Source organism: Borostomias antarcticus, assembly GCF_949987555.1.
Source record: "Borostomias antarcticus genome assembly, chromosome: 1".
NCBI lineage: Eukaryota > Metazoa > Chordata > Actinopteri > Stomiiformes > Stomiidae > Borostomias > Borostomias antarcticus.
Window position 1 is genome coordinate 38,166,740 of NC_140234.1, and position 14,611 is coordinate 38,181,350.

At 49.0% G+C, this 14,611-nt stretch overlaps 1 protein-coding gene across 1 annotated transcript in view; it reads left to right on the plus strand.

Moving 5' to 3' along the window:
* LOC311310540 (solute carrier family 12 member 9) overlaps nucleotides 1-14,611 on the plus strand; it is an 84,147-nt gene that overhangs the window by 52,606 nt on the left and 16,930 nt on the right. Inside the window, exon 9 of the mRNA XM_084440049.1 lies at nucleotides 1,299-1,423. Within this exon, the coding sequence (XP_084296175.1) occupies nucleotides 1,299-1,423 (125 nt within the window). The remainder of the gene's footprint in view (nucleotides 1-1,298; nucleotides 1,424-14,611) is intronic.

A 14,611-nucleotide genomic window follows, 5' to 3' on the forward strand; every position in this document is an offset into this window, starting at 1 on the left:
CCCTCTCTCTCTCCCTCTCTCTCTCTCCCTCTCTCTCTCTCTTAACCTGTCCCCCTCGCGCTCTGCCATTTGAATGATTCCGTGGTGAGGAGAGCGTGATTCTAATCTCGGCCCGTGTTAAACCGTCTCACATGAGGGGGGGAACAGGGGAGGAGAAGAGAGGAAGGCCAGGGAGGAGGAGAGAGGAAGGCCAGGGAGGAGGAGAGGAAGGAGAGACCAGTGAGAGGAGATGGTGAAGGAGACCAGACAGACGGAGGAGTCTGTAGTCTTGTTTAAACTGAAACTTAGAAAAGATAGGGATTAGCTTGGCGCCCTCCCCTAACATCAGGCGGAGAACAACGCGGGGGAGGACTATGGGTAAATGCAGGCTTCAGCACAGCCTGTTATTGGGCATCCCACTGTCTTTGTGAGTGGCCCTTTATAAAACGCTGTGTGATGGGCTTAGGCTCTCAGGATGGCTCCTCTGATTAGCATGTAGCTACCTACGCTATTGGCTCACTGTGAACTGGACCGCGCCACAGACACTCACGCCCCCCTCCCCCCACACACACACACACGCGCCTGGCATGTGTGGTCCTGTCCTAGGAAGCGTTAACTTCATGTTTTTTTTATCCTTCTTGCTCTGTCCAGCACCTCCAGGCCCAGAGGTGTTCCAGAGCTCTCTACCTGTATAAAGACCTCGTTTTGTGTGCAAATGCATGCAGGACCTCTGTTTGTTTGACTGAGTAAAGGGGTTTTGGATCACTTGTGAACACACGCACACACACACACACACGCACACACACACACACACACAGAGGGCAGGTTGCTGGTGCTGTGACAGCAGTTGTCCACGCTGCCCTGTGCTGGAATTAATGGCTAATTAATGTTCTTGTAAAAGGGCCTCCCATGGGAGAGCTGGTGAGACACGCTCACTCTGACTTTGTGTCGTAGAGGTCAGACAACTTCTCTCTCTCTCTTCCTGCCTCTCAGCCTTTCTCCCTCGCTCTCTCTTGCTCTGTCTCTCTCGCTCCCTCTCTCCTCGCTCTCTCTCTCTCTGTCTCTCTCGGTGCTTGTCAATGATACAGCTTCATTAATCTCAATTCCTCAGCTCTCTCTGTCCTTCATCATTTCTCTTCCCCTCTCCTCTCTTTCTCTGGTCGCAATTTTGACCTTTCACACTGTCCTCCCAACTGGCTATGAATATTATGTACCGCTGACTCTTTGAAGTGTGTGTGTGCGTGTGTGTGTGCGTGCGTGCGTGCGTGTGAGAGAGTGTGTGAGAGCAGCCGTGACTCTGCGTCTTGTTCTCTGTGCAGCTGGTGTTGTTCTCCGGGAAGCTCAACACCATCGCCAGCATCGTCACCATCTTCTTCCTGCTGGTGTACGCGGCTGTGGACCTGGCCTGCCTGGCCCTGGAGTGGGCCTCTGCACCCAACTTCAGGTACCGCAGACACACACACACACACACTGACACAAATCCTCTCATGACCCCTGTGAGAGTGAGTGAGTGAGTGACACTCTGTGAGAGAGAGTGTGTGTGCGTGTGTGTGTGTATGTGTTTGTGTGTGTGTGGTGTGTGTGTTAGGGCTGTAAAATAAATACTCGAACTTCGACTAGTCGTCGACTTAGATTTGATTAGTAGGCTACCGGAAAGCAGCGTGTCTCACACAGCCTCACGCCCAGCTTAAATCAGGCCAAAACACATTCCACCTCAGTATTTACTCTTTTCAGCATGGCCAAAAAACAGACTGTATTTACAGTATCTATCTATCTATCTATCTATCTATCTATCTATCTATCTATCTATCTATCTATCTATCTATCTATCTATCTATCTATCTATCTATCTATCTATCTATCTATCTATCTATCTATCTGTCTATCTAATCTTTCTAATCTATCTAGGTGGCGAGGAAATACATTACTTAAGATCCCAGCGCGTCTTCTTGGCAGCCGGCAGGCAACATTGTAAACAAGCACTGAATCTGATCAAGGGGACCAGAGCACTACAGGCTGTTCCTCTGGTTCTCTATTCTCAGCTGGCTAGGATATAGGTCTGATTAAACGACCCTGTTTGCACTAAATGTCACCTATGTTGACGCTACTTGAATACTTGAACCCGTTGAACACAGAGACGGACTGGAAAGTTTTGTTGGTGCTCGTTCTTCACAATAGGTGGCGAGCGCCCTCTTGTTGTTAGAACTGGTACTGGCAGTTCCATTGTAGGCGTCATTTTCAATGCAAAATTAATCGAATACATTCGATTTTCGGAAAATATTTCACAGAGAAAGTCGAATATAATTTCTGAGCTCAGTTGACAGCCCTAGTGTGTGTGTGTGCCTGTGTGTGCATGTGTGTGCATGTGTGTGTGCGTGTGTGCGTGTGTGCATGTGCGTGTGCATGTGCATGTGCATGTGTGTGTGCATGTGTGTGTGCATGTGTGTGTGCATGTGTGTGTGCATGTGTGTGTGTATGTGTGTGTGTATGTGTGCATGCGTTTCCACTCCGCCCCGGCGCTCCGCGTCGTTTCACCCCGCTCCTCCAGATCGATCCTCTCTCACCATCACTCTCCCTCAGTCTCCGCCATTTAACCCGTCTGGACAAACACGCCATGAAATATTCACTAGTTTCAAAGTGACTGAGATAAGTGACAGTTGGCGAGTAATGAAGTTGCAGAAGGGGCTGGAAGCTGGCATGCGAGAGAAGGGTAACAAGGCGCTCAGAGAACAAAGGAATGATAAACGCCGTCGTCAGACGACGCCACAACAGAAATGCTGAGTGGAGTCGCTAAGTAGATCAAACCCAGGGCTCGTGGTGCGAGTGGAAATTGGTTTGGGCAAAAGACGTCCACTTTGCTCACAGGGTCGTGTGTGTGTGTGTGTGTGTGTGTGTGTGTGTGTGTGTGTGTGTGATGAGACCACTTATCCCGCAACCTCCTGCATTTGCTCTCAATTTCTCTCATAGCTTTCTTCTTTCCTGTGTTCCTCTTCCATCTGTCCCTGTCTTTCTTCCTCTCTCTCTCTGTCTCTCTCCACCTCCACCTCTCTCCCCCTCCACCTCTCTCACCCTCCATCTCTCTCCCCCTCCATCTCTCTCCCCCTCCACCTCTCTCCCCTCCACCTCTCTCCCCCTCCATCTCTCCCCCTCCATCTCTCACCCCCTCCACCTCTCTCCCCCTCCATCTCTCTCCCCCTCCACCTCTCTCCCCCTCCACCTCTCTTCCTCTCCATCATCCCCCTCCATCTCTCCCTCCCTCCACCTCTCTCCCCCTCCCTCTCTCTCCCCCTCCATCTCTCTCTCCCCCTCCCTCTCTCTCTCCCCCTCCATCGCCATCTCCATCTCTCTCTCCCCCTCCATCTCCCTCTCTCTCTTCCCCTCCATCTCTCTCCCTCTCCCCCTCCATCTCCCTCTCTCTCTCTTCCCCTCCATCTCTCTCCCTCTCCCCCTCCATCGCCCTCTCCATCTCTGTCCTCCCTCCATCTCCATCTATCTCATCTGTCTATCTCCCCCTCCATCTCTCTCCATCTCTCTCTCCCCCTCCATCTCTCTCCATCTCTCTCCCCCTGCATCTCTCTCCACCTCCATCTCTCTCTCTCCCCCTCAATCTCTCTCCCCCTCCATCTCTCTCCATCTCCCCCTCCGTCCCTCACCCCTTCCTCTCTCTCTTCTCCCTCTCTCTCCCCCTCCAACTATCTCTCTCCATCTCTCTCTCTCTCTCTCTCTCTCTCTCTCTGATAGATGCCTGTCTTTCTTACTCTCTCTTCTCCTCCATCTCTCTCTCTGATACAGTAGTTAGATGCTGATGAGTGTGTTTTGGTTTCTGCTGTGTGTGTGCGTGTGCGTGTGTGTGTTGGCTCGGTGCCGTGGCGACCGTGCTAATTAAAAGACATGAACTGGCCATCGCTCCCAGCTGCAGCTCCCAGAGGGACGCCACAAATAAATAAATACAAATCAAATAAATGCCAAATATGTGTGTGTCTGGCTTTGTGTGTGCTTAATGATTTAATGTGTTGCCTGTGGGTTTGTGTGTTACTGTGCGTTTGTGTGTGTTAATGTCCATTTGTGTGTGTTACTGTGCGTTTGTGTGTGTTAATGTGCGTTTTGTAATAGATAAATTCAAATAAGGGTGTTCTCTTATTTAAGACATTGTCATAGGGAAATCTACATTGTGAATCCTGTGTGTTATACTGTACAGCTGATGCCCTGTTTATTGCCCTGCCGGCAGCTGCTATAAGCAATATAAGCGGTCGCTTAGGGCCACAACCACTAGGGGGGGCCACATTACAAGAGGGAAAATATATATATATATACACATTGTCATGTATCCCCTATTCAAAAACATTCTTATTTAATATGCAATAAAACAAAAAGGTAACACTTTACAATAAGGGTACATTAATAAGCATTAGTTAATGCATTATTACGCATGAAGTAACAGTTAACTAATGTCTCTATTAACCATTTACTAATGTTATTTATGTTAACTAAGATTAACTCACCTAACCCTAACCCTAACCTTAACTAAGGTATTAATTAACATTAGTAACCTAACCTAACCCTAAATAAGCATTAGTTAACAGTTAACTAATGTTTTTTGTGACCCTTATTGTAAAGTGTGACCAACGAAAAGATCTCATAACAGAATGATTTTATAATAAGCCACATGCAGTTGAATGCAATCCACCTGTGGCCCCTCCCACTCCCTCCTTCCCCAACTTCACTCTATCCAAATCTCCCGTTGAATCTGGCTTGTAGGCTACTTTAGCTATACCTCCCCTCGTGGAGAACGATGGTGTGGTCCACAGGGAACTCATCATCACTTTAAAATAAAGCAAGAGCTTTGTTGTTAATTAGCGGGGTGAAACTTGTCCATCTTTATGTGTGTACATGTATGCGCTTAGTTTGGTTGTTGCACTGGGAGTGTTTTTGGGGGGCCACCAAAAACATCTTGCTTAGGGCCACCAGAATCCTAGGGCCGGCCCCGGCACCTGACCTATACCTGACCTGACCCACTATACCCAAGCCTTTCTGCTTTATGGCAGGAGACCTCACCAGGGGTGCCCTCCTCCCAACTATCTCTGATATCTGTAAATGTTTACTTCAGCTGTTGACCCTCAGACCTAGCCTACTCACTGATAATTGGCTAGTGAAGTATTCACATTAAAGTGCATTTGTGTGTGTGAATGTGCGTTTGTGTGTTAATGTGAGTTTGCATGTGTTAATGTGTGTTTGTGTGTGTTTGTTTGCGTGTGTTAATGTGCGTTTCGGTGTGTTAATGTGCGTTTGCATGTGTTAATGTGCGTTTGTGTGTGTTTGCGTGTGTTATTGTGCATTTGCATGTGTAATGTGTGTATGCGTGTGTTAATGTGCGTTTGTGTGTGATTGCGTGTGTTAATGTGCGTTTGCGTGTGTTAATATGCGTTTGCGTGTGTTAATGTGCTTTGCGTGTGTTAATGTTGTTTGCCTGTGTTAATGTGCTTTGCGTGTGTTAATGTGCATTTGCGTGTGTTAATGTGCGTTTGCGTGTGTTAATGTGCGTTTGTGTATGATTGCGTTTGTTAATTTGAGTTTGCGTGTGTTAATGTGTGTTTGTGTGTGTTTGTTTGCGTGTGTTAATGTGCGTTTCAGTGTGTTAATGTGCGTTTGCATGTGTTAATGTGCGTTTGTGTGTGTTTGCGTGTGTTATTGTGCATTTGCATGTGTAATGTGTGTATGCGTGTGTTAATGTGCGTTTGTGTGTGATTGCGTGTGTTAATGTGCATTTGCGTGTGTTAATGTGCGTTTGTGTGTGATTGCGTGTGTTAATGTGCGTTTGCGTGTGTTTTATGTGCTTTACATGATCTCTATCGAATGCCGTTCAACAGCCTGTGCGTAATGTTCCATTAGCCTATTAAGACTAGGCCTACACCTTCGGATTTGACCGATTTGATCAAACTTAGCCTACCGTGATTACCCGAATGCAAAATAAATACTGTGCTACACAATAATATAGCATTAGCCTAATTATTAGGTGTTTTTTTTACCACTTTCCTGTAACTAATAATGACCTTCCACCTCTCCTCTGCGCAAACTGCCACATTGAGATCATAGGACTTTCCATTAATACATCCAGTTAGCTACTTCCCACGGTCCTAAACGAACCAGCTGTCAATAAATGACACGCTGCCATAGAATACAGGTCGTTCATCTGTTGAACAGAAAATCACTTGTTTCATTGCGATAAAAAGCTATTATGACAGACATAACCTTAGGCAAAAAAAAAATAGATGGCTTGTCCGAGAGGCAAGCCCTATGAAATGAGTTTTATTCTTTCCCAAATTCCGTTCTATTCATTCCCAAATTCAGTTTTTCCGTTTTAATTTTTCTGGATGCGGTGTTTTAAATGCAACACAATATTCCACTTTTATCAAGGCAAGTGCTTCAATATAGTTCTCCTACTGTAGGCTACCTGGAGTAATGCAAGTGATGGAAGAATCTAGGTGATAGACTAATGTAGAATACGCAACCTGTGGAACTATGAGCTCCCTAAGTTTTCCATCTATCACAGACATCTCCATTGAAGTAGTCTGCATGATTGTCATCCTCTGTTGAACTTGGTGAGCTTGGATTGCTGCTGTTACCAGTGTCTAGGTGTTGGGGAATAGCCTATTAAACGACTTGCCCATCGTCGTGTTGCTTTTTTAAAACACACTGAGTTCATTTACGTGTATCAGTGCCCAGGTTAATAAAAAACTCTTTTTTTGTATTTGTAAAATACTAAACATATAATAAATACAAGACGCGCACCAGGCAGTGAGTGACAGTCTCGCAAGAGCAGCGCTATCAGACTTCACCTCTGTCACATGACGCGAGTCTAGAGCAGCCCTCAGCCTTCTTTCCCTTTTTAAACTTAACAGAAGCAGTTGTGAGTACGCTACCATGTCAGTGTGTGTTTATCATCATCATCATCTTCATCCGCTTATCCAGGGTCGGGTCGCGGAGGCAGCAGCTCCAGCAGGGGGTGCCAGACCTCCCTTTCCCTAGCAGCATCAACCAGCTCTGCCTGGGGAATCTTTAGCCGCTCACAGGCCAGTGCGGAGATGTAGTCCCGCCACCTAGTCCTGGGTCTACCCTGCGGCCTCCTCCCAGCCGGACACGCCTGGAACACCTCCCTAGGGAGGCGCCCAGGAGGCATCCTCACTAGATGCCCGAACCACCTCAACTGGCTCCTTTCGACGCAAAGGAGCAGCGGCTCTACTCCGAGTCTCTCCCGGATGACTGAACTTCTCACCCGATCTCTCAGGGAGACCCCAGCCACCCTCCGGAGAAAACTCATTTCGGCCGCTTGTATCCGTGATCTCGTTCTTTCGGTCATGACCCATCCTTCATGACCATAGGTGAGGGTGGGGACGAAGATAGACCGGTAGATCGAGAGCTTTGCCTTTTGGCTCAGCTCTCTTTTCGTCACAACAGTGCGGTAAAGCGACTGCAGAACCGCACCAGCTGCTCCGATTCTCCGGCCAAACTCCCTCTCCATGGTTCCCTCACTCGTGAACAAGACCCCCAGATACTTGAACTCCTTCACTTGGGGTAAGGACTTATTTCCTACTCGGAGCGGACAGGCCACCGGTTTCCTGCTGAGAACCATGGCCTCAGATTTAGAAGTGCTTATTCTCATCCCAGCCGCTTCACACTCAGTTGCGAACCTATCCAGAGAGTGCTGGAGGTCGCAGGCAGCTGATGCCATCAGGACCACATCATCTGCAAAAAGCAGTGACGTGATCCCCAGCTCACCGAACTGCAAACCCACCTCCCCCCGGCTACGCCTCGATATCCTGTCCATGAAAATCACAAACAGGATTGGTGACAAAGCGCAGCCCTGGCGGAGGCCAACACCCACCGGAAAGGAAGACGACTTACTGCCGAGGACCCGGACACAGCTCGCGCTCTGGGTGTACAGGGATTGGATGGCCCTAAGTAGGGACCCCCTCACCCCATACTCCCGCATAACCCTCCACAAGACCTCTCGAGGGACCCGGTCGTAAGCCTTCTCCAAGTCCACAAAACACATGTAGACAGGTTGGGCAAACTCCCAAGTGTGTGTTTAATTGATCAATTATATGCAAATTATGGAACATGTTCCATATGTTCTGCATTTTACAGTTGATTCCCTTTTTATTAGGCTAACTGATTGGCAGGTTTAGATTGACTGACAACCTAGAAAGAGCCAATCAGAACCTACACTTGCCAACGGGACCTGAAACGTAGAGGCCTACCTAAAGATAGAGAATATTATTATGACATTTCTGGTTATAATTTTGTAAAAATCAGTAGGCTATTTTATAGGATTAGGCTTTTATTTTTATTTTTAAAACCACAATAGGACGATGCCATCGTCCATCACGATGTTTGGATATGCACATCATGATGTCATATTTGAGTACACATAGCCGAACCCTAGTCTCTCAACCCCTCAAAGTCTTGTCTTGGTCTCGATACACTCTGGTCTTGGTCATGACTTGGTCTCAGTTTAGGTGCTCTTGACCACACCGTGTTGGAAGGGTCTGATAAAGTTAACCCAAATTTCTATCCTCTTTCTCAGTCCATCTCCCACCCCATTGGTTTCATGGTTTGATGAGGTTTGGTCACACACTGACAGGTGTGCGTCTGATTGGATGGCTGGCTGTTGCGTTGGCACTTCCTCCCTCGGATGTTAATTCTATTATCCTGTTGTCGCTCTGTTGCTGGGCGGGTTTGTTTTGTCGTGTGTTGTTGTTATTGTTGTTGTTGTTGCTGCTGCGGCTGCCTTTTTTTTTTTCTCTTCTCCCCTGCCTCTTTTCAGGCAAAAATAATTAAAAGCCATTTAGCACCAACGACCCCCTGAGAATGGTTCTGTAATTAGCATAACTAATTTAGCAGAAATATTCCCATTCCCCTAAATTTGGCACACATTACTGTTTTTTGGGGGGGTGGGGAGTACATTATTATGTAGCAGAAGACCTGTGTGCCTGTTAAGAGTGGTTCTGCCTGCTTCCATATGGGTGAAGGAGTGTGCAATTTTGAGATTTGTGTGCGTGTGCGCGTGCGCGCGTGTGTGTGTGCGTGTAGGGCCTATTGGCTGTTAAAGGTGGTTCTGCCAGCTTCCATATGGATCAAGAGTGTGTAATTCTGAGATGTGTGTGTGTGTGTGTGTGTAGGGCCTATTGGCTGCATCTTCGTCAGTAAGGTTCGTTCGGGGCAGTCGGTGTTGTGTTGCTGAGGGCACCGAGCGCTGTGTTTAAGGGACGGGGCTGAGCGGCTTGGCAGCACACACACTGGGCTTTAGGAAACGGACGACAGCCGGCCATGATGATAATTTTATGTCCATTACTTGAAGAGTGAGCCGGCTTTGTCGCTGGCAACCTTGTGTGTGTGTTGGCTTACAACTTGTGAATACAAACGCAAGTGAATACTTTCACTCAAGCCCCAAAGGTCCCATCACATGACCTTTGTATTCATTTAGACAGGACCTTTCCTGTGTGTGTGCGTGCGTGCATGCGTGTGTCAGAGGAGGCTCGTCCATTGAGGTAGAGGAGGACAGTCCTCCTCAGTTTTTGGAGATAAGAGAGGGATTAAAATATAAATATATGCATTTATTTATTTCAGTCGAGATCACTCTTGTCAAATTTGAACATTTATATACAAGCGGCATAATACATGCATATGAATTTTTGGCGGTGTGCTCTGTCCGGGGGGCCCCCTGCCTTCCACCGGCGTGGAAAGCGCTCCACCGGCGTGGATCGCGTTAGCAGGGGGAGGCAATCTTGGTGTTCCCCCCCTCTGGGCCAAGCCCTTGGCCCAGAGAGCCAGGAAGGGGGAACGGCATCTAGCCCCCTGCCTCAATGACGATCAGAGTGGGCCGCGATCGGGAAGACGCTCGGAGGTAACTCAGCCCACTAAGACCGTCAAAGAGTGCCACAGGAGGACTGCTGTACATTATAGTCCCTGGTCCCCACGGGCCGACGCTTCGTGGGTTCCGCGGGAGATACAGCCTAGTGTCTCTGCGTCCATGGCGCCCGCCACGGAAAGCCACAGAGACCAGCTAGCGGCTACTCTGGCATCCACCGGCCGACGCAGGTGGAATACCTGCAAACTACCCCCCAAAAGAACACACCAGCAACTCCGCGGCCCGCATGCGCAGAAGGGTTGACGGAGAGCGCTCTGACTGATGAGCCAGACAACATTTAATAGTGCACCAGCCACATGACCACCTGAATACGCAGTACCCCCCCAACCCAATGTCACAGTCCACTCATAGCTCTCTGGGCATCCAGAACGTGGAGCAGAACGTAGTGAAGTGAGACCATGCAGAGTCGTATTGTTTTAGTGTGGTCTTGGCTAGACCGGCTCTCATGTATCGGGAGGCGGATGACAGGAGGGGCATCAGGGCTTCATTCAGTCCAGAACCGTCTGCCGAAAAAGAGGGCAGACCAGGCCGGACGGAGCCGCATCCGGGCATAAACTGCGGAACTTCTGCAAATTAAACCGGGACAGCGAGTCAGCGATTTTATTGTCGAGGCCAGGGATGTGCACATCGCGGAAAACGAAGTTCCCCTGCACGGACAGCCATGTGAGGCGGCGTATGAATTTGTTGATGAACGGAACGTTCGAACGACCATTGTTGATTATTGTAACTGTGGCCTCGTTGTCGCAGAAGAATAAAATACGTTTTCTAGACCACTGAGGTCCCCGCAATATTGTAGCGACTACGATGGGATACAGCTCCATGAGCGCCGTGGAGCTGGCTTGGTTAGTTTGTGAGGTCAGTTCGGTAGGCCAAGCGCTAGAAAACCAGTTAATACCGAATATACCCCCAAAACCCACCGAAGGCGCAGCATCAGTAAACAGCCGGAGGGACGCCGAAGAGTCATAGCCGTCGTTGTAGAAAAATGAAACGCCGTTCCACCCGTCGCACAACTGGGACCAAAACCGGAGGTCCAAACGACAGCCCTCGTCTAAGCAGACCGGGTCCTGCAACCGCACGACGGCCGGGCCAGCTCGAGCAGCCGGGAAACGAATGAGCGGCCCTGCGGGATGACGCGCATCGCGAAGTTCAGATGCCCGAGCAGTGAGAGCAATTCCCGCTTAGATTGATTGATGGGGACACAGCTAGCATTAGCCACACCGAACGGCTAACGCTAGCTGCGTGGAGGCACTCGCAAACATGGGTGCTAGCGAGTAGAGGCAGTTCGGCCGGAACCCTCCGGCTGCAACAATTGAACGCGAGAATCATGAGCTAGTATTAGCAATCTAACATAATGAATCATGAGCTAGTATTAGCAATCTAACATAATGAATCATGAGCTAGTATCAGCAATCTAACATAATGAATCAAGAGCTAGTATTAGCAATCCAACATAATGAATCATGAGCCAGTATTAGCAATCTAACATAATGAATCATGAGCTAGTATTAGCAATCCAACATAATGAATCATGAGCTAGTATTAGCAATCCAACATAATGAATCATGAGCTAGTATTAGCAATCTAACATAATGAATCATGAGCTAGTATTAGCAATCTAACATAATGAATCATGAGCTAGTATTAGCAATCCAACATAATGAATCATGAGCTAGTATTAGCAATCTAACATAATGAATCATGAGCTAGTATTAGCAATCTAACATAATGAATCATGAGCTAGTATTAGCAATCCAACATAATGACGCCCCGACGTGCAACACGGGAACCTTGACGAACGCCAGCTAGTTAGCAACGAGCAGTAGAGCCTGTCATGCAGCCAGCGAATCCACGAACGAGCCGCGAGGGGAGGACTTAGATGAACCAAATACATAGAGAAGCCACATAGCACGTCCACGCCCGAAACTGCAAACATTTCAATGGTGAACGCACCCGGCGCACATCGACAGTTGAGTAATGCGGCAGACGAGGCACGGACAACCTCCGACATCAGCGGCTCACGAATGAAACCCAGTGACCGGCGCGTAGCAATGCTTAAACGGACTCCAACGCAAGCTATGCGAGCAACTGAACCATACGCAAGTATGGCACGACGGTGCTACAGAGGGACGGGCACCTCGGCCTCGGAAGCCGGCGCTCCACGACGCCACTAAACGGACCCCCAAACCACGTACCGGAGAGACGACGCGGGCAGAGAGGAACGCAAGAGCAGAGAACGCGGAAGCAGCGAGGACACCGCGGGCAGCAGGCAGCAAACGCACCAAATCACAAAATGAGCAAGGAACGCGAGCAAGACGCGGAGCAGCGAGCGCGCAGACACGAGCAATAGCAGGAATAGCAGTAATAGCAGGAATGGCAGTAATAGCAGGAATGGCAGCGGACGCCAGCGCAGAGAACGCGGAAGCAGCGAGCATGCAATGCACAACCAGCAGTAAAGGCAAGCGCGAACAATGACATGTTTTGACAGCTTAAATACATGCGCTCTAGTGAGCTGACCAATGCTATGACAGCTACAGTCAGCTGGTGCTGCGTCATGCGTGACTGATTAACCTCTGCTGACCCCCCCGGCCGTGACGTACGTGCCTCGGCTGAATTTGCGTCGGAGACTTCATTTATAATTAATATTATAAATAAATAGATTTATAATGAATGTATAATTAATATTTAATATTCTCAGTTTTGTTCATAAAGCAGGTGTGTGTGAGTCAAAGCTGGAATACAGTCATTTCTGGACGCTACCTGACGTAATGTCTGATTGAGAACTTACTGACCTGTTCCTTATAGACGATGACTGCATATTTGGCAGCCTTGGACACAGCGAGGGTGTTTTAAGGTAATCGCCATCGGAGAGATTTTTGTCCTCTCTCATCACATCATGACGTGTCTTTTGGCTGGTGGCCGGGTCCCCTTTCTCTCTCTCTCTCTCCCTCTCTCTCCCCCTCTCTCTCTGTCTCTCTGTCTCTCTCTCTCTCATTCTCAGTACTTGAGACAGACTTTGTTTTTGCTGATATCAGCAGTGACATCAGTCATTGGGTAATGGAATAGAGGGGTGAGACAGGAGGAGAGAGAGGTGAGACAGGAGGAGAGAGGGGTGAGACAGGAGGAGAGAGGGGTGAGACAGGAGGAGAGAGGGGTGAGACAGGAGGAGAGAGAGGTGAGACAGGAGGAGAGAGAGGTGAGACAGGAGGAGAGAGGGGAGAGACAGGAGGAGAGAGAGGTGAGACAGGAGGAGAGAGGGGTGAGACAGGAGGAGAGAGGGGAGAAACAGGAGGAGAGAGGGGAGAGACAGGAGGAGAGAGGGGGTGAGACAGGAGGAGAGGGGGGTGAGACGGGGAGAGGGGGTGAGACAGGAGGAGAGGGGGGTGAGACGGGGAGAGAGGGGTGAGACAGGAGGAGAGGGGGGTGAGACGGGGAGAGGGGTGAGACAGGAGGAGAGAGAGGAACAACTGAGACAGGAGGCACGGAGGGATGGAGAGAACGGGGTGAGAGCTTTCAACATAATTACACTCTCCAGCAGGGAGGGAGGGTGGGAGGGATGGAGAGGGAGGGAGGGAGGGAGGGAGGGAGGGGGGAGAGGAAAGGGATGGAGGGAGGGAGGGAGGGAGGGAGGGAGAGGAGAGGGATGGATGGAGGGAGGGAGGGAGGGAGGGAGTTAAGAGGGGCTGGAAGAGAACGTGTCAGGGGGTGACAAGAATGCTGGAAATAAATGAGTGATAAAACAATGTAAGAGAAGGGAGGAGGAAGTTATGGAAGGGCAGCTCGGTAGAAACATGTTCAGCCCCTCGTTGTGAGGCAGGGCAGGCAGGGCTGAGGACTGCAGAGGGAAGACGCGTGATGACAGTGTCTCCCCATACTCTTCCCCCAACCTCTCAATTTAACGGGGGCAGCTACGTAGCGTTAGCGCTCTTCCGCGTCTCTTCACTGGGCGTTAATGAGACTTAAGTCTGTTAGCCTAGCATAGCCTAGCGCTTCCCTAGCGTGCCCAGCTTGGCCCGGGGCTGTTGATGGACTCTGTCATTTAGAGGGTAATTACAGTAGCCTGAGCAGGCCTTTAATGGCTGTTTATCTCATGACGCCCCAAGCGCCGGAGATTGGGGTCGCTACGTGGTCGATAACCCCCTCTACCTTAGTCTGCCGCTCGACCCGAGGGAACTCTGGTGTGACCTGCACACACACGTACATATACACACACAATAGAAATGATATACATACACACACACAGTCACAAAGATACTTACTCTAAGTAACACAAAATCTCTTAGGAACACACACACCGAATACGCACAGCGAACCCCTCCATATATAGAGGCACTTCATTATCTGTTGGCTGTGTTTTGGTGCATGAGCTCTTTAGTTTTTAATTACTTGGACCTTTAGCTCACCTCTGCTTGCTTATCGTGCTGTATGTTCCGTTATTAGGAAATGCCCCTGGTGCTGTGTGCGTGTTTGACATTTAAATTAACAAATCTCTCTCCAGTTTTTATAAAAGCTACACAGAAGTGTACCGTATTGATGTGTGCTTGTAAAGGGACTTGTGTCTGTGTCTGTATCCCGTTTGAACTAACCTTGTGAGACCGTCCTGATCTCTGGAGCTAACATTCAGTTTTGCACCACAGATCATTCTGGAATTTTCCCCCGTCTCCAACAATTAGTAATAACTCCCATTACATTTTGGCTGGGCCAATC